We start from the raw sequence: 18,049 nt of genomic DNA, 5'->3' as shown, positions 1-18,049 counted from the left end.
CATCCTGGCCAACATGGTGAAATCTGGTCTCTAATAAAAACTTAAAAACTAGTTAGGCGTGGGGGCACGCGCCTGTAGTCCCAGCTACTCAGGAGGCTGAGACAGCAGAATCGCCTGAACCCGGGAGGCGGAGATTGCACCACTGCACTCCAACCTGTGGACAGAGCAAGACTGTCTCCAAAAAAGAAGGAAAAAAAAAAAAAGAAACACCTTTGACAGAAAACATGTCTATGGGAGGAAGCAAGGCCAGATGCTTGCAAAATAGGGGGGAAAGTGAGACCGGGAGGGAACACTTCCAAAAGTTACCCCCGAGGGGTCTGAATTTGGGGTCAGGGGAAGGAATTTGGGTGCATTCAGATGCACCACTGATAGTCTGTATTTTGGCACCCTGTTTTGTTCCTGTATAGCACTTATCACTGTTCTAACTAAACAATTTCATTACGGGTTGTGCAAAGTCTATGATTCTCATGCGGGACCCCAGGTGTGTTTTTTGTTTATGTAGTTGCACAAAGCTCGTTGCCTAAGTAGCAGGTAGGATTGTCAGATAAAATACAAGAAGTCTAGTTAAGTTTGAATTTTAATAAACAGTGCATTTATTTTAGTATAAGTGGGTCCCATTTGCTTATCTGAAATTCAAATATAACTGGGCTTCTCATACTTTATCTGCCAAATCTGACACCCTAGTAGTAGGGACTTGATACATTTTTTTCCTTTTAGGGAGAATTTCTAAATCGACCAGTATTTATGTTTTTTTTTTTTTTTTTTTGCCTTGACTCTGCCCTACACTTGCGGTGCGACCCTTTGACAACATTCAGTCTCTTTCTGGGCCTCAGTTTCCCCATCGGAAAAATGGGAATTTGAACAGCGACCGAAGCGCAGGGGTCGCCAGTGTGGGAGAGCTCCGGCTGAACTGTGAAGGTGCAAGGAGGGAGCCCGGGCCGTGTCTGTGCGGGACGGTCCGGGCCTCCAGTCTGCGCACCGCCGGCAGCCACTCCCACCAGCGCCTAGGGCGCCCCGGTCCCGCCCCTACGCCAGGGAGGCCGGCCAGAGGCTGTCGCCATGGAGACGCGAGCAGCCTGGCGCCCCCACGCTCACAAAGCCACGCGTTTCCGCTGCGTTGGAGCCTTCTCATTGGACGGCCGTCTGGACGCTACCACCCGCCCCGAGCCCGCTAAGGGGAGGGGGCGGGGCCTTATCCTCGTGGGACTCGTTCCCTGGAGAACTGTGTCCGCGGCCTCTCTGGGAAAGCATGAGTCGTCTCCCTCACGCGGGGAAAAGGACTGAGTCTCTTAGGTCTGGAGAGTGTCCATTGCTTCTCCTACTAGAATTTATGCTCACGCTTCTCCCTGAGAAAAGAGGGGGCGGGAAAGTCGGTCACGCCCCCTCCAGAGCCTATTTGGTCTCAAGAGCGGGAGCACCGGAAGTGCTGGCGACGTGTCAGTGCGCCCTACCCTAAACCTTCCTCCCCAGGCCACCTTTCCCATTCAGCTGTGGGATTCCGGGGCCGCCTGGGCGCTGCACCCGCCACTTCCGCATCGAACCGCCGCTTCAACCGAACTCACTCCCTCTGCGCGCGCTCCATCTCGTGCCCAACTGCTGGGCCGGTGCCTGGGAGAAGCCACGCCCTTTCCCGCGCCTGACAGGCAATGAGCGGGCGCTTCCCGGCGGGGTGGTGGGTAATTAATGAGGGCCGGGCGCTGATTGGCTGCAGGGTCGTGGCCGGGGGCGGGCGGCGGGGTAGGTTGTCCCTGAGGTGGGAGGCGGTACCCGTGGCTGAGAAGAAGGAGGCCTGAGAGCGACATGTCCCCGGCGACTCAGGCGGAGCGGTTCCTGGCGCTGTTTTTCTGAGTCCGGGGTGGCCTGGCAGCCGGCCGAGGACGAGGGTCGGCGGGGGCTGCCCCCGTGGTGGTGGCCGCCATGCTGGGAGCCTGGACGGTTGAGGGAACCGCTGTGGCGCTCTTGCGACTGCTGCTGTTGCTGCTGCCGGCGATCCAGGGACCGGGGCTCGGCGTGGCCGGCGTGGCTGGCGCGGCCGGGGCCGGGCTGCCCGAGAGCGTCATTTGGGCGGTCAACGCGGGCGGAGAGGCGCATGTGGACGTGCACGGGATCCACTTCCGCAAGGACCCTTTGGAAGGCCGGGTGGGCCGAGGTGAGAGTCGTCCTGCCGAGCCGCGGGATCCGGGGCCTGCTGTGCTGGGCGCAGCCGGCCGGGGGCCACGGGCCCCGAGCCCCTTTCAACCCTGGGGCCGCGTCTCTGGAGCGAAGTTTCTCTCTGCAGCTTCCTCGGGGCCCTGCTCTGAGCTCAGGGCCTGGCACTGGCTCCAGGGTACCTAGAGTCATACAGGCAGAGAGTTGGCGAGAAGTTAGTTATATTTAGATTTCTCATCCTGCATTTTCTCAACCCCTCACTCCCATCCAAGCTGGGAGAGAAATGACGAAGGCTGCCTTTTGCCACCTCCAGGCCTCGCGGGTTGTAGGTCATGGGTGCCCCTGCTTCTCCTGTCGAGACAGTTCTTGGGAGATTCTTGTCGACCCAGGAATCGGCCGCTTTCCTTGCCCCTTCTGCAGGAGCGGGGCTTGATTCTTAGCCAGAATAGGAAGGAATCTTCGAAGAGGATGGGCCAGGAAAGTTTGATTGTAGCCTGCTCCCCCGCCCTCTTTTCGAGCGAAGAATATGTGTGCTTAAAAGTAGAATCTGCAGGCCGCCCCCAGAGGGTGGTTCTATGGAAGCCATCCTGCACGTGAGGCTGGTGGCTGTAGGTGAACTGGGTCAACCTGTGTAAGAATCCGAATGGTCTCTCAGAGAATGCTTACAACCTCCCCTAGGTGAGCCTGAGAGTTCTAATTCCAGCTTAGGGGGAAAATGATTGTGATTTGTTGGGCAACAGTAGTTTTTAACACAGCCGTTCCCTTCCCAAAGTTAGTGTGTGTCAGAATTGCCAGGGCAGCTGCTTAAAAATGCAGATTCCTAGTCCCCACTCGAAATCGATTATAGTAGATTGAGCTTTTTTGCTGGGACCCAGGTTTCTGCACCAGGGGCTTCTGATGTCGGTTGCCCCAAGACCACTGTTTTGGAAGATCTACTTTATAATCTTTGTTTCTTCTGTTGGAGGGATTGGAAAACAGGTTTCAGAAGGAAGTTCTTTGCTTCGTGTGTTGGAAGGAGATCGACGCTGTATGCTGGGTTCAGAGGCAGCCAGATTGGCAGTATGCCACCTGCAGACAACCAGGAGACAGACTCACTCTTCACTTTCTCTCCCTCTTTTTCTGCGATGCCCAGATTTGGCTCTTGCTTTTACTAAAGGAGTTAGTTCTTCCCAAGTCGATGGCAGTGTCCTGGAGTTTGTTATACTAAGGAGTTTATTGCCTTTCACACATGTGAGGGTCTTGGGACACAGGGCTGTTTTCTGAAGTTCTATGTTTGTCTTGGAATTTGTTGAGCCTTGGCATGTAGATCACAGTAGCCTAGGTTCAGCTGACTCAGGGCTCCAGTCTTTAGCAGCAGTAACAGCAGCCAAAGCCAGACTTCATAGCAGGAGGTTATTACTATCTCTATCCTGGACCCTTCCTCTTTCTTCACGAGTGTGGGCAGGGAGGAAGGAGCCCTTGAGGAAACTAGACTGTTTGTGGACTTTGTCTCTTGAGATAGCTGTGGTGAGGGCACTGAGCGGATGGTTTCTTTTCACTTAGCAGATACCAGGCCTTACATTGGTTACATCGTCCTGTTTGGTCTGTTGTGCAGAGGATAAAGCTGAGTAAGACCACACAGGTTTAGTTCCCAGATGCTGACCTTACTCAGAAATTCTGGTTTTAATTTGCTGATGCAGGTGTGTGTGTGTTTCTTTGGCCTGGTCAGCATCAGCCAAGATCTCTGTCCTTGGGTTATTGGCTCGTGGTTGCAGTTCCTTGGGAGGAGTTTATTGTAGCAGGTAAAATTACATGAGACCTACCAAAGCTCGTGTGTACTGGAGTCCTATTTTGGACACTGGCCCTTGGGGCATTGTATAAATGAAGGTTCCCTGCTAAGGTTCCCCTCTCCATTCTACCAATCTGGGTAAGAATTGGAGCAGTATTAAGGCATGGATGGGGAATGGGAGGTGGTGCTTGTCAGCTGCAGTTTGGACCAGCTTGTTGCAACATTGCACTTACCAGGTTCCTGAGAAAAGCATTTTGCTGGCTTTAGATCAGGGCTGAGATGTGCATAAGCTTGCACTCTCAGGAGGCAGCTCTATCTATACTAAGGAGTTAGTCGCACCAAAGAAAGTCCAGCTGGTCACGCTGCCTTTCTTCTGGGCCTGCTTGGATAAGGGTGTGCCACGTATTTGGAGACCCTCGCCTCGTGCAGCTATTTACACTGATTGCAATAGGAACTGGATGCCTTATTTCTTTTCCCACCTGCCTGTGATATTGTTACCAGCATGCTGAGAAAAGTTGATTTTATGTTGAATGAATTCAGGTATTTGTTACCAAGTTAGTCCAGATAAGGGTTTGGCTTTCTTTTGAACTTGCTGTTTCTGTATAGTTCCTTTGTAGTTCAACATTCTTGTAATTGTGTGTGGCCCAGGGCACGTAGTGGCTTATGCTTTCAAAAGCAGTTCAAAATATTTATTGAATTTCATTTTTGACTTGAGGGTAACTAGTGCTTACAGCCTGGGAAAGGCTTTTTCAGCCTGTGTGCTTCCACAGATGGGAGCACCACTACAGAAAGTGGTGGTTTAGAAGCGTTCCCATTGGGGTTTTGGTATCAGGCACATTCCAGGGGTTTTATTTATTTACTTAAAATTTTTTATTTTGCTTTTTATTGTAGACACAGGGGTCTCTCTATGCTGTCCAGGCTGGTCTTGAACTCCTGTCCTCAAATGATCTTTCCACCTTGGCCTTCCAAAGTGCTGGGATTACAGGCGTGACCCATCACGCCTGACCATGTTCCAGATTTGTAACTTGGTCATTCTGAGTTCCTCTTCACTCTGACTAGGAAAAGACCTAGTTATTTGACCCGAGGGCATAGAATTTTGCTTGAATTTAGGGAAGGCTATTTCCTCTTCACAGAAAGATACCTGCTAAAGTTGCTCAGCCTTGAGAAACTTGCTTTGCATCTCTGAGCCTTGTTTTCCTTCTCAAAAAAAAAAAAAAAAAACTTCTCATGCTTTAGAAATCTCTGATAAGGCTGTAAACGCTCCTGTCCAGAGTAGGTTAAAGTGTCTGTCGCTTTTTTTTCCCTTGATGACCTTTTACATGGAATTAAAAATAGGGCAGAACATGGCTCCAGAGGGGGGAAAAGCTGGCTGGGTACCAGAGCCTATCGGGTTGCTAATGCTGTAACCGTAAGGAAGACCCTTTCCTGGGCTGCCTTTCTTTCAGCCAGGGAAGGATTTGGCTTTGGGGAGATAAGAGCTTGAAAGATGGGATGAGAGAGGAGTCACTGCTGCCTCTGATTTGCTCAAAGCCATGGGATTTGTTTAGAATTCTCTACCTCTACTGTCACCTAACAGGCAGGCTTCATCTGCAGGCCCTCCAAGTAGTGGAAGTTCACAGGGAGAAAATTCAGGTCCCTGAATCCCTGGGTTCCCTGTCTCAGCCCATTCAGAACAATTCTTTAGGTACTGGCCTCACTTGAGAAAGAAGTGATCCAGAAGAACAGTCTAGTGACCAGGAGACCTGAGGGTGGGGTGGGGAGTGACGCTAGAGCACCAAGGGGAGCTCTACAGCTGTGTTATGGAGGACAGGCTTCTGCTTATTCTGGCTTTCCTGCTCTTGTGGTTCCCAGTTGCAGTTTTCCAGTTAGTTTTATTACTTCCCTTTCTTTTGATCCATTCCCTAAACTCCCTTAAGTGGAGGCATTTATTTAGTGCTTATCACGTGCATATTCTTGCCTGGCTAGCACACCCTTGTTTCTGTGTCTCTCTCTGTGTGAGACATTGTATTGAGCTCTTTATACGGATTGTTTTATCCTTACCACAATGCTGTGGGATAGGTGGTGTCCCCATTTTATAGGCGAGAAAACAGACCTAGAGAAAACAACTTGTTCAGCGACACTTTGTGTCTGTCTTTTCCTGAACCCTGTGCTGAATTTTCCAAGGAGTCTAGTCACTACATTGTCTAAAACAAGAAAGAGCAGACATAATGTAGGCCGTTCGGCCCCCTTCCTTTTTGATTAACTGAGTTATATTATGCCAATTGCAGCAGTATTCTGACTGTCTACTTCATTGTATTTTAGAGAAATCTGTTTCGCTGTGAATGCATAAAGGCTAAGGAGGGAAGAAAAATCCTTATTTGCTGCTGCATCTCTTGGGACTCAGGCAAATTCAACTTTGCATGTGGCAGATCTCTTGGGAAAGCCACTTGGGCTTTAAAGGGAAATATTTTAAAGGTAATTCCAAGGTTGTTAAGTAATTTTTATTCACATGGTTGAGTTTTCTTCGCTGTGGGACTGAGACTGCCACAGATTACATTACTGTCAGTTTCTCACTTTTTCCACTTGGCAAGAGAAAAAAAAAGATTCGGCCTGGCGTGGTGGCTCATGCCTGTAATCCTAGCACTTTGGGAGACCGACGCGGGTGGATCACCTGAGGTCAGGAGTTCAAGACCAGCTTAGCTAACATAGCGAAACCCCATTTCTACTAAAAATACAAAAAATTAGCCAGGCGTGGTGGTGTGCACCTGTAATTTAGCTACTCGGGAGGCTGAGGCAGGAGAATCCCTTCAAACTGGGAGGTGGAGGTTGCAGTGAACCGAGATTGTGCCATTGCACTCCAGCTTGGACAACAAGAGCGAAACTCTGTCTCAAAACAAACAAACAAACAAAAAAAACTCTCCGCACATGCATACAATTTTCTGTGTATCTATAAATCAAATGTAGTTCATGTTCCAGATGTGTGAGGATCACGGTCCTCATGGAAGAAGGAAATTCTTAGAGCTCAGTTGGAAGAGAAATAGCAGTCTTTCAGTCTTCATAGGTTTGTATCCCAGGGCAGTGGTTTCTCGAGGCTGGAAAGGAGGGGGAACATGTTAGCAGTACATCCTTTGTATGCGTTGCTCAGTTACTCTTCTTTGATTTCTTGAGGAGAAATAGGAAGAAAAAAGTCTGAAGACAAAAGTGCAATGAGTTTCCTGTTCCATTGTCTCATCGGTCCATCTGATCTCGTGGCTAATGTCACTTACAGGAACCGTTAACAGTTATGTTTATTTTTTTGAGGTCTTGACCTCAGCCACTGGGTCTTTTTGTTAATCTTTTACCTTTTGCCATGTCCTCTCCCTTGTTGGTAATTCAGAAAATAAAGCTCTGGGGATGACAGCCCCTGGCCGGCTCCCGAAGGATCGAGTTGCCAGGTGTCTTCATGGTCATAGGCAGTCTTGAAATCTTAATTTCATGCGGGAGGAGAGACTACATGACTGCTACATCTGTAGCTGGGAAAGTATATTTATGGAGCACTGGAAAGCCTTGCTGTGTTTATAGGATAAAGGAGTCAGGCTACTCTCTGGAGGAAGCAGAACTATTTATCTCTGAGACTGAAATGTGATATCTTATATTTGCACAAAAAAGATTTGGCCTGGCGCGGTGGCTCATGCCTGTAATCCTAGCGCTTTGGGAGGCTGATGAGGGTGGATCACCTGAGGTCAGGAGTTTAGTGTGTTGTGCGAGAGGAAGAAGAAAACATATATACAACTGTCTTATACCAAGGTTGGGAGAGGGCCGGGGCAAGAGGGGTTTTCTACTCTTCTGATACTGACCCGAGGTAAGTAACTTTTTACTTTTACCCTCTCTCTTTCCTTGTCAGTTTGTGAAATGTGAAAGGGGACTCCCCTAGGACTTGGACATCTTAGGCCGATTGTTTTTCCCTGCAGGATGCTCTGGCCTTGTGGACAGAATGGCATGACTTCACTGCTTTGCAGGCACCTCCTTCAATGTCATTTGTTCATTCAGCAAACTGTAGGAGTGGTGACTGTGTGCCAGGTCCTGTGCTAGGCACTGGAGGTGCCGTAGTAACTTTTTTCTCTACTGTTGGTTTATCTAAGTGAATGTTCAAGTGAGTATGTGAGGTAGAGTTTTGTGAGTCTGTGGGAAGTAAGGAAATTAGCATCACACCTTTCTTTTGTATGCCTGTTTTTACCAGCTTTGGAACTTTTTGAATGAAAATTATAAAAAAAAAATGCACAACTAAAGCTGGAATTTTATTAGTAAGGACAATGAAGAATGACTTTCCCAAGCAGATATCCTGTTTGTTTTAGACTCTGGGCTTTTCTGAATGAGAGAAAACATTCTTTGCACTTGATCATCTTGTATGGAGTTCCTGGCTATCCCCCTTGTTTTAGGAGGTTTCTCTGAAGCCCTCCCTCTTGGGGAACCAGGCAGCTGCAACACAGCACTTTCTTCTGATAATGAGTTAGACTTGTTCTCCATAGAGTTGGGGTAAAAAATCATTTTAATGTGCTTTTAGAAAGTTCTGCTCTGAGGTTTATAGGGGCTGTTGGCCTGATTAGTGTTTAGTTTCTTTCATTTTACTCTTCCATAGTAATGGCTGTACGATTCCTGCCTTTGTTGGAGCTCTGTTTGGAGCCAGGTGCAGAGTGGGTGGCCCCTTATATGGAGAGGGTTATTAGCATTGCCCTGGAAATGCCTCTGGCTGTTCTGAGGTCTTTGCTCTTCTTTTGTGTCTTGCGTCTGATGTGCTTTCTCTTTGTCTTTTGTCCTCAGCCTCAGACTATGGCATGAAACTGCCAATCCTGCGTTCCAACCCTGAGGACCAGATCCTGTATCAAACTGAGCGGTACAATGAGGAGACCTTTGGCTACGAAGTGCCCATCAAAGAGGAGGGGGACTACGTGCTGGTCTTGAAATTTGCCGAGGTCTACTTTGCACAGTCCCAGCAAAAGGTGAGGCCTAGTCAGGCTGCTGCTTGACCAGTGGGACATTGCTGCTATTGGACAATCCACTATTGTGGGGATAGAGAGTGTGAGAGCCTCTCCAGAAAAGAACAACAGATGAGCTCTAGAGAAGCACGTTCCATAGTCCACAAGGCTGCACTTGCCTTGGGGGTTAATGACAGAAAGCAAAGCCAGAATCCTTGTTTTGGCAACTCACGGATCCTGTTAAGGCCCTCCTGGCTACTTCCCTCCATGGTTTGCCGCACTTTCTTACTTTTAGCCTTATTTTTCCTCTGTCCCTTCCTGTGAATTTCCTTCTTCCTATGCTAAGCTTTTTGTTTGTATTCTTTATTCCTTAAAGCCAGTATAAGACCTCCTGGGCAGCGAAGGAATATGGCTTTGATTTGACCCGGGTTAAGGATGCTAGCCACCCTGGATATCCAGACCCATCATTTCTCTTTTTTTTTTTTTTTTGAGACGGAGTCTCGGTCTATCGCCCAGGCTGGAGTGCAGTGGCCGGATCTCAGCTCACTGCAAGCTCCACCTCCCGGGTTGACGCCATTCTCCTGTCTCAGCCTCCCGAGTAGCTGGGACTACAGGCGCCCGCCACCTCGCCCAGCTAGTTTTTTGTATTTTTTAGTAGAGACGGGGTTTCACCGTGTTAGCCAGGATGGTCTCGATCTGCTGACCTTGTGATCCGCCCGCCTCAGCCTCCCAAAGTGCTGGGATTACAGGCTTGAGCCACCGCGCCCGGCCCAGACCCATCATTTCTTAAATTATTTTTGAACTTGAAGCCCAAAAAGGTGCACGATGCCCAACTGCTTGAAAGGATGTAAAGCCGATGGTTTTGAAATTGTTTCCTTTTCTTATCCTGGAAGGTATTTGATGTACGATTGAATGGCCACGTCGTGGTGAAGGACTTGGATATCTTTGATCGTGTTGGCCATAGCACAGCTCACGATGAAATTATACCTATGAGCATCAGAAAGGGGAAGCTGAGTGTCCAGGGGGAGGTGTCCACCTTCACAGGGAAACTCTACATTGAGTTTGTCAAGGTAATTCCCCTATTCTGCCCATTGCTGAAGAGAGTGGGTACACGGGAAGTTGTTTGCTGCTGTGTGGGGTTGACTACTGTTTCCCTTTTCCTAGGGGTACTATGACAATCCCAAAGTCTGTGCACTCTACATCATGGCTGGGACGGTGGATGGTAAGTTGTGTTTTGACCTGATTTTTTGACTTGGGTGGAAGGATGTGGTTGAGGAAACCCTTGGGAAGTAATTGAGCTGATCACTATTTTGGAAACACTTAAAGCTAAATTGTAGGGGATTGAGAGTCAGTTGCATGAGGATGAAGTATAACATGGTACTAGCCACAAGCTTTGGAGTCAGGTCTTACATATATCTTGTTGCTGCCATTTAATCAGATGTTTGTCTTGGATGGATGTTTCTAATTTCCCTATAAATTGGGATTAATAATGGTACCTATTGGTGTACCCTGACCTTTGCAGTCATTTGGGATCATCTAAAACTTGTCCTTATTTTGTTTGTTTGACATCTCTTTCCTAGGGGAAAAAAAGGTAAAAGGAGTCCTGTAGGGTTTTGGTATATTCGGAAAGATTCCAGCATTGCTGGACTGCACTGGGACAAAACTTCCTTTATTTATGTCTCCTTATCCTTCGGATCAAGTCTTAAAGTGTATCTCTTTCTCAGGGTTTAGATTCTCCTGGCTGCCAGCATCTCAGGCTGATTTTTGCAGAGAAAGCTGTGTCTTTGTGACATCTCTCCCCCATTCCACCTCTGTAACTTTTCCCAACTTATCTTGAATGCACTGAGGATTTCATCCTGTTGTCTTGATGTCCTCCAAATGCTGATATTATGACATCTAGGAGGATGGATGTCTTACCACCAAACAGATCTGTGTTTAAGTCCCTGAGGAGGCAGGACAGAGGGACAGTGTGTGCTGGGAACCCAGAACTCTCTGGGTCACCTTTTCTTCAGTTGTGGTGTGAATCAAAAGGGAATGTGGGCTTGTGGGAGGAGGCGGGAATTGGAGAGGTTAAAGTTTAGGCATCGGGTCATTGTCCCTGTTCAGTCTGGTCATATTGGGGCTCTGTCAAAGTAGAGCAGAAGGTGAGACAGTGAGCCTCCCTATGAGCAGGGCTTTTTCTACTTCCTAGTTAAATCTCAGGCTTTTGCAGGACTCTACTGTTCTGTAGACCAGAGGCTATTTCTGCTACTTCTGGTCTTTTCTCTGGACCTGGGCTCAATCACAGGAATCTCTTTATTGTGGCTTATTTGCTGCTTTTAAGGGTCTCTCTGACTTACATGCTATGGGTCTTAACAGTGTTTTCTTCCTTGTGTTAGATGTACCAAAGCTTCAGCCTCATCCGGGATTGGAGAAGAAAGAAGAGGAAGAAGAAGAAGAAGAATATGATGAAGGGTCTAATCTCAAAAAACAGACCAATAAGAACCGGGTGCAGTCAGGCCCCCGCACACCCAACCCCTATGCCTCGGACAACAGCAGCCTCATGTTTCCCATCCTGGTGGCCTTTGGAGTCTTCATTCCAACCCTCTTCTGCCTCTGCCGGTTGTGAGAACAAATGACCATCCTGAACAGGGTGGAGGGGTGTGGGAAAGAAACCAGCCATATTGGTTTTGGTTTCTATATTTTTCACAATGATTAATGAAAAAAAAAACAAAGACAAAAAACAAAACACCAATTAAAGGAGACAAAAAGAGGCAGAGCGAGTAGAGAGCAGCCCTCATTCACCACCTGGTCCCAGACCTGCTTAGGTCCTCGTCCTCTTTATGGCTGGCCCCCAGCCGTCTCTTTCCTCTTGAGGATATTTAGGATAAACTGGATCCTTCCTGCTCAAGGATCCTCATTTGTACACCTAGTGGAAAGGACTCTGAACTCAGAGGAGTCACTGTTCCTTCTTTTAGGTTAGAAATTAACAGCAGGGAAATGCCATCTTATTACCTGAGACGACCAGCACTGGGGTTAGGTATGTTCTGAAGTTATGTCTAGATAAGACTTCAGATGTCCTGGGATTGAAAGAACGTGTGTGAAGGGGTGGAAAAGTAGGGAGATTAAAAAAAAAAAAAAGAAAGAAAATGCTTCCTTATCTGGAAGCCTTTCTGGATTAATCCAGTGATGGTCCCACCTTTAGTGTTGAGCTTTGTCATTGCTTGTCTCCCTGGCATGTGCTAGTTATAGACTGTCCGGCATCCAAGACGATTAGGTTATGTTGGGTCCTCAGATCGCCTCTGACTTGTTACCACAACAAATCATTTTGATTTCAGTGCCTTTTGGGGACTTGATTTCTTCTCAGTTTGTTTGTTTGTTTGTTTCCTTAATCTGGCTCATTTGAAATTTCTTCTCCCTCTCAACCATCCCACTAAGTTATAGCCAAGAAGGGAAGGAGACACGGGGATTTGGGGTTCTCTGCTTGAATGTCTTCTCCTTTACCACCTCACCTTGTTGGTACCTCCCTCCCTGGATCTCTGAGCCAGCAGCCAGGAGGACCTGACCCAGCAGTTCTTTACTGGCCCCTTTGTAGGGTCTTGCTGCCAGGGGGCAGGGATGCTTTCCAGCCTGCAGCAACAGAACACTTGACCTTGAAAGTCTCTTCTGGTCTTTGGATTAGAAAAGGCTTATGTTAGCATAGCTTAAGAGCAACCTCAGAGACTTGAGCCCTACTAAGTGACTGACCACTGTTCAGAGTGTCTGGTATCTGATGTTCATTTATTCCCATGTTCTTGTGTGTCACAGTTCAGCCAGTTTTGGTTTATGCCTAGAGCTACTTCAAGGAACTAGACTAATTAGCTATATAGGCCCAGTGACGCTTCTTATTGATCTTAATAGTATGCCCCTCCCTCCCCTGTCCTTTCATTTCCCTGTCCAAGTAGCAGTCAGGTTCTTGGTGTGATGGGACTGAAAGAATTCCAGTCAGCCAGAGCCTTGGCAGCTCTGAAGCTAACCTTAGCATCTAAGTGTCGGTCTTGAATTCCCTGAAAAAATTTCTATAGGAAATGAAGCTTCCCTGGTCCCCTCCTTTCTGGTCACCGTCGTCCATTTCCCAGTTAGGGCAACAATGAAGGAGGACCCAGCCAAGCTAAAAAGAATTTTGTGGATGGGAGACAGCAGGATTAGCTTCAGCTTGGGCTGGAGCAGTCAATATAGGATCTCAGGCCAGGCCCATTTTTCTAGAATGTGTTTAATTTTGAGTTTGCTTTATTAGATATGTTTTTTAAGAGCTCTATATATTTGAACTGCTCCTTATGTGACAAAATAGGTAGCTCTTTGGCTCATGTCCTGGGTTTTTGCTCTTTAATGATGACTCCAGGCCAGCATTTAGTCATTTGAGAATTGTAGCCTGTTGTTTTTGCTGTGACTTGGGTCTCAGTGCTAGGGTATTGAGTCAGGCAGCTGGAGGGTTGTGGCCTGAGGCTGCAGTCAGAGGTACACTTCTCGTAGTGCTTCACACAGCTCCCCTGCTTCTAAAGGATAAGGTACTGTAGCCTTGGTCTTGGGGACCACCTGCCTGCGGCAGTGGACATCCTAACTAAATAGTTTTCTGGCAGTAGCTTTGGTTCCTGTCGCATCGAAATTCCCCAAAGCCCTGGGCCACTGTCATTGGATTAGTCAAGATGAAGGAGGAGGACTGGCTGCCTCCATTTTGCCTTGTTTGTTAGTTTGCCTGGGTCTGTCTGAGGAAGGAGGGGGTCCCGCCTTCCACCTCAACACATCCCTTCAGTGACTCAGAGTCTCAGAAGGAAGCCCTGACTCCTGGGGCCATTTCCTAATGGTACTGTAAGCCAAGCAGCCTTGCTTCTGCCTCTGTTTCCAAGCCCACCCTTTTCCCCTGAGCTCAGGGTTAGGGATGGGCGCTTTCCTCTCTGGTTGTGTCCGAAAGGAAGGAACATCTTTCTATGGCTAACAAAAACTAAAGGGGAAGTGAGGAAACAGGAAGAAGTATGGTGGGGGCTGGGGTAGACTCCCCTGGAGCCAAGCCTATCCAGTTAACAAGAGCTGCCTGGGGCTGGCCACAGCTGGCTCATGATGCTGAACTTGAAAGTGTTTTTGTTTTTGTTTTTGTTTTTGTTTTGTGGCTCCTCCAAGATACAGGTACATGAAGTTTAGGTTAAAGGGGTGGGATTATTTTTATTTTTGTACTGTATGTGTCAAGAATTACTCTGTTGTTCACCTTTTGCTTTTTGCACTGTTTGTTCCCCTATCTGCATTTTGAGCTTAGTGCTAGGACTGAGAGGCTGCACCATAGGGAATGCATGGGAGGTGGTGAGGGGTACCAGTGAGGGGTGGGTGGAGGAGAGGCCCGGGCTCCTCTACTGGATCTACACTCTGTCCTAGGTTTTTAGACCCCACTGAGCCCAGCTGGCTGAAAACTAGGACAGTCAGGGTGAAACTTCTCTTGCCAGAAGTATGGCCTGAGTTGAATTTCTGGGAGGATGATGCAGATGTCTGCTGCAGAGATTGGCTGAGAGTTCTGCAGTCTAGCTTTGAGGCCAGTTGGTCTCTAATCGGACTTTTTTGGGTCTCACTCATGCTTACTGAAACATCGTGCCAAGAAACTCTGTGGAATTTGTGTCCCTTAAACCAGATTCATTTTTCTGAAAAATCTCCATTGTTGAGGAGAGGCTGCTCAGTGGACACCCTGAGTTCTTATCACTGGGAAGATAGTTTCTTCAGGTGTCAATGGCGTTAGACTCCCGGGAAGACTAGCCCTGCCTACAGGGCCACCTGTTGGTTTGAAAGTGTGTTCGTGTTCTCTTGCTGTCACTGCCTAAGAGCTACTGGGATCACGTGAGCGGACACTTAGGCTTTGATGAGAGGGCAAAGTTTGAGTTAGGGTTACCTCCCCCTTTCTGTGCCTGGGAACTGTTCGGTCCAGCTTTAAACTGTGGTTTTGACTTATCTCTTGGGAGAAGCTTCTGGTGTAAGGAATTTCTCTTCCTTCCTATCCTGCCTCTAGGAAAGGCCTAGCTACGGCTTCTAACCTCAGCTGAGAACTTCGGAAAACAGCAGCAGCATTTTCCTTTTCCTTGTGCCAACATCCCTTTCCCTAGAAACTGGCTCACCTTGGGAAACCCAGGGAAAGAATGAGCAGGTTCTCTGCCCTCCCTGGGGGTCGGGGGAGGACCTACCCCGGTCAGCACAGTGCCTTTTCCTTTCCTGCTCTGAGCCAGGGTGGGGCATTCCCTCTAGATTCAGGTCTGGGCAGGGGTCCTATAGTCCCTGCCATGGGGCTGCTTCCCTGTCCCTTCCCTCCCCTTGACTGGCCTACTCTGGCATAATTCAAGTGTCTTCTTGCCTTGAGGATCCTTAATGGCATCAAATGGCAACATGGAATATTGTCCTCCATGCCTCTCCAAAATGACCTAGGAGAGTAGGTGAGCTTTCCAAAGTGAGAGACGAATCTTTCTTTTTTTTTTTTTTTCCAAGGGCAGGATGGGTATGCTTTGGGCCTTCTTCTGTGGCCCCGGAGGAAGGAGAGACTGAGGCAAGGCAAAGTGATAGTACACGGAAGCAGAACCAGAAACACTCAGGAACCGTTCAGAAATCTCAGAAGAAATCTGCTTCTCTTCGATGGAAAGATATAATTAATGATCAAAGAACTCTAAGAAAATTGCAAAGAAGCCTTAATGTTCAAGATTTAGAAAGATCGGAGCAATTTTTCTCTTTCAGTCCAAGCTATGACTCTCTGTATTTAAACCTCTCCTGGGGCAAGAGGGCTAGATTTCCTCATTTTGTTATGAGACTAGATTGGTACCAATAGATCTGCTGCCTAGTGAAGGCGGATTTCTTCTTTGCATCTGTGTGGCTTGCTTCCAGTCTGGCCTGTCCTTTCCAGCTGCCTTCTGTCTGGCTTACTATGGGGGGCCAGATCATCTTGATAAGAGCAGGTGATATGGGGACTAGCTAGGTTGGCAGGAAAAGAGCAGGATGGATCTCCTGGGACGAGTTCCCCCAGGAGTATAAACACAAGGAGCCAGGATTGTGCTGGCAGCCAGGGAAACAGTAGCGCCTGTTTGAGTTGGCAGAGAGGGCCTTGGCACCTCTTGCATCCAGGCAGTCTTGTGAGATGGGGGCACATAGCACTGGGGAAAGCAGAACTCCATTCTCACCTCTATTTTGAGCTTCAGTGCTTTATTTCAGTATGAGGAAAAACAACAAACTGAAGTGCGCTTTCCGTCCTTTCAAAGGACAACTGTTGGGAAGGGAGAGCCGAGTTGGGAGGTAGGAGGGGAGCACTGGCAGGGAGAGACATTCTTGACTCCTCTCTTCCCTGGTGTGTTGTGATCCAGGGAATGAAAAGAAATTTGACCCTGGATTGGTTCTCTCCTTGAACTTAAGGAATGTTACCTTTTCCTTCCACGAAGTTCTCCCAGGCTAGGACCAGCTGCCCATTCTGAGCTCAGGGCAGCCTCTTCAACCATTACTGACCTAACCTGGCTTGTCAGGAAACCAACCCCACCCTTCCACATTGGGCCTGGCTATTCTATTCTGTACCACGTACTGGAGAGAAAGCGTCAAGTTCTTAGCCCTTGTAGCTTCTCTTCTAGTTTCCCATCCTCTCTCTGTGGAGGCCAAACCAACTCTTTGTCAGTAGCCACAACATGTGTGGACAGCGGCACAGTGAGATATAATTGACGAACTTTGAACCTGGTTGGCTGGGGAGGCTGTAGGGGTGGATAGAGCTGGCTTTCCTTCTGGGCTGTCTCCATCTGACCCTACCCCTTCCATGTCCCACCCCATTCCCACCAAAAAGTACAAAATCAGGATGTTTTTCACTGTCCATTGCTTTGTGTTTTAATAAACAATTTGCAGTGACACTCTGTGTTGGGACTGAATTTGAACTTGATTACAAAGCGCTGAAGTGATGGGGTGGGAAAAAGAAGACCCAGGGGTTCACTTGGCTCGGAAGAGTTCTCCTGTGATGAGGCTGGGGACTGTTGTCCATGTAGCTGTGTGTCTTTTGCTTTTCTTCTCTCTGGGATGTTTGCTTAGGGGAATCATTCTGTAAAACCCTTCCTGGGCATTTCAACTAGCAGCACATTTAAGGACAAAAAAATTTGTTTTCATTTTCACTGGAACAACTGGGCACGGACTGCCCCACTCTAAAGGCACACTGGGCCCGTTGCTGCCTCTCCTCTCCATTCCCTTAGCCTCTGTGATAGCCCACGGACAAGCTAAGCTCACCTAAGCCATAGGAGATTTTTCTCTGCTTGCTCCTTTTCTGGTGTTTTGTCGTTGTTGACTACACATTAGGAAGAGCAGAATGGAGGAGGGATTTTTTTTCCTATAATTTATAAGCCACATTTTACAGGTGAGGAACGTTAAGCCATGCGTGGTGGCTTATGCCTGTTATCCTAGCACTTTGGGAGGCTGAGGACGGCAGATCGCTTGAGCCCAGGAGTTCAAGACCAGCCTGGGCAACATGGCGAAACCCTGTCTCTACTAAAAATACAAAAATTAGCTGGGTGGGCATGGTGGTGCATGCGTGTAGTCCCAGCTACTCAGGAGGCTGAGGTGGGAGGATCACTTGAACCCAGGAGGTCAGTACTGCAGTGAGCTGAGATTTTGCCACTGCACTCCAGCCTGGGTGACAGAGAGCCTCTCTCACACACACAAAAAGAAACACTGAAGCTCAGAAAAGTTCAGTAACGTACCCCAGACTAATTTAGTAAATGGTCAAGCCTGGGTTCAAGTCCAGTCTGTCTGCCATCAAAGCCCAAGCTCTTTAAAGCTGTGAGGATAATTACAGCTGTCCATTATTGAGTTTTTGGAACGGGCTGGGCACAATGCCCAGCATTTGTTACAGATGTTGTCTCTCTTTTATCTTCCGCAAACCAGTTGGTATTCCCCTTTAAGAGATGAAGTGACTTGCACAAGGTAGCACAACCAACAAAAGGTGGAGCTGGGGTTTTAAACCAGGACTCCTGCTCTTAATCATTACCCTCTGCTGCCATCCATTTCTTCATGGTACTGGGTGGCATGGCTCCAGAGCCTACTTGTGGGATTTCTCCGAGTGGGAATGGAGACTGCTGGCTTGCAGGGCTGGGGAGGGGTGGAGGTGGAGGGACAGGAGTTTGGCCGACTTCCGTCGGTTATCCCGTGAAGGGCAGAATTCAGTGTACAGCTCCAAGAGGGAGGCCAGTGTTGA

The 18,049-nt window shown here is 48.2% G+C and overlaps 1 protein-coding gene across 1 annotated transcript; it reads left to right on the top strand.

Annotated features, from left to right (window-relative positions):
- The first annotated feature begins 1,495 nt into the window (after positions 1-1,495).
- MLEC (malectin) lies at positions 1,496-16,723 on the top strand. Its single transcript, XM_033220364.1, has 5 exons — positions 1,496-2,149; positions 8,696-8,874; positions 9,744-9,920; positions 10,015-10,072; positions 11,229-16,723. Exons 1-5 carry the CDS (start codon positions 1,918-1,920, stop codon positions 11,456-11,458), a joined length of 876 nt encoding a protein of 291 aa, XP_033076255.1. The 5' UTR covers positions 1,496-1,917; the 3' UTR covers positions 11,459-16,723.
- Positions 16,724-18,049: the final 1,326 nt, after the last annotated feature.

This window comes from Trachypithecus francoisi, unplaced genomic scaffold (genome assembly GCF_009764315.1).
Source record: "Trachypithecus francoisi isolate TF-2019V2 unplaced genomic scaffold, Tfra_2.0 Lachesis_group11, whole genome shotgun sequence".
NCBI lineage: Eukaryota > Metazoa > Chordata > Mammalia > Primates > Cercopithecidae > Trachypithecus > Trachypithecus francoisi.
Note: the sequence above shows the minus strand (reverse complement) of the source record. Positions and strands in the feature narration are given on the sequence as shown.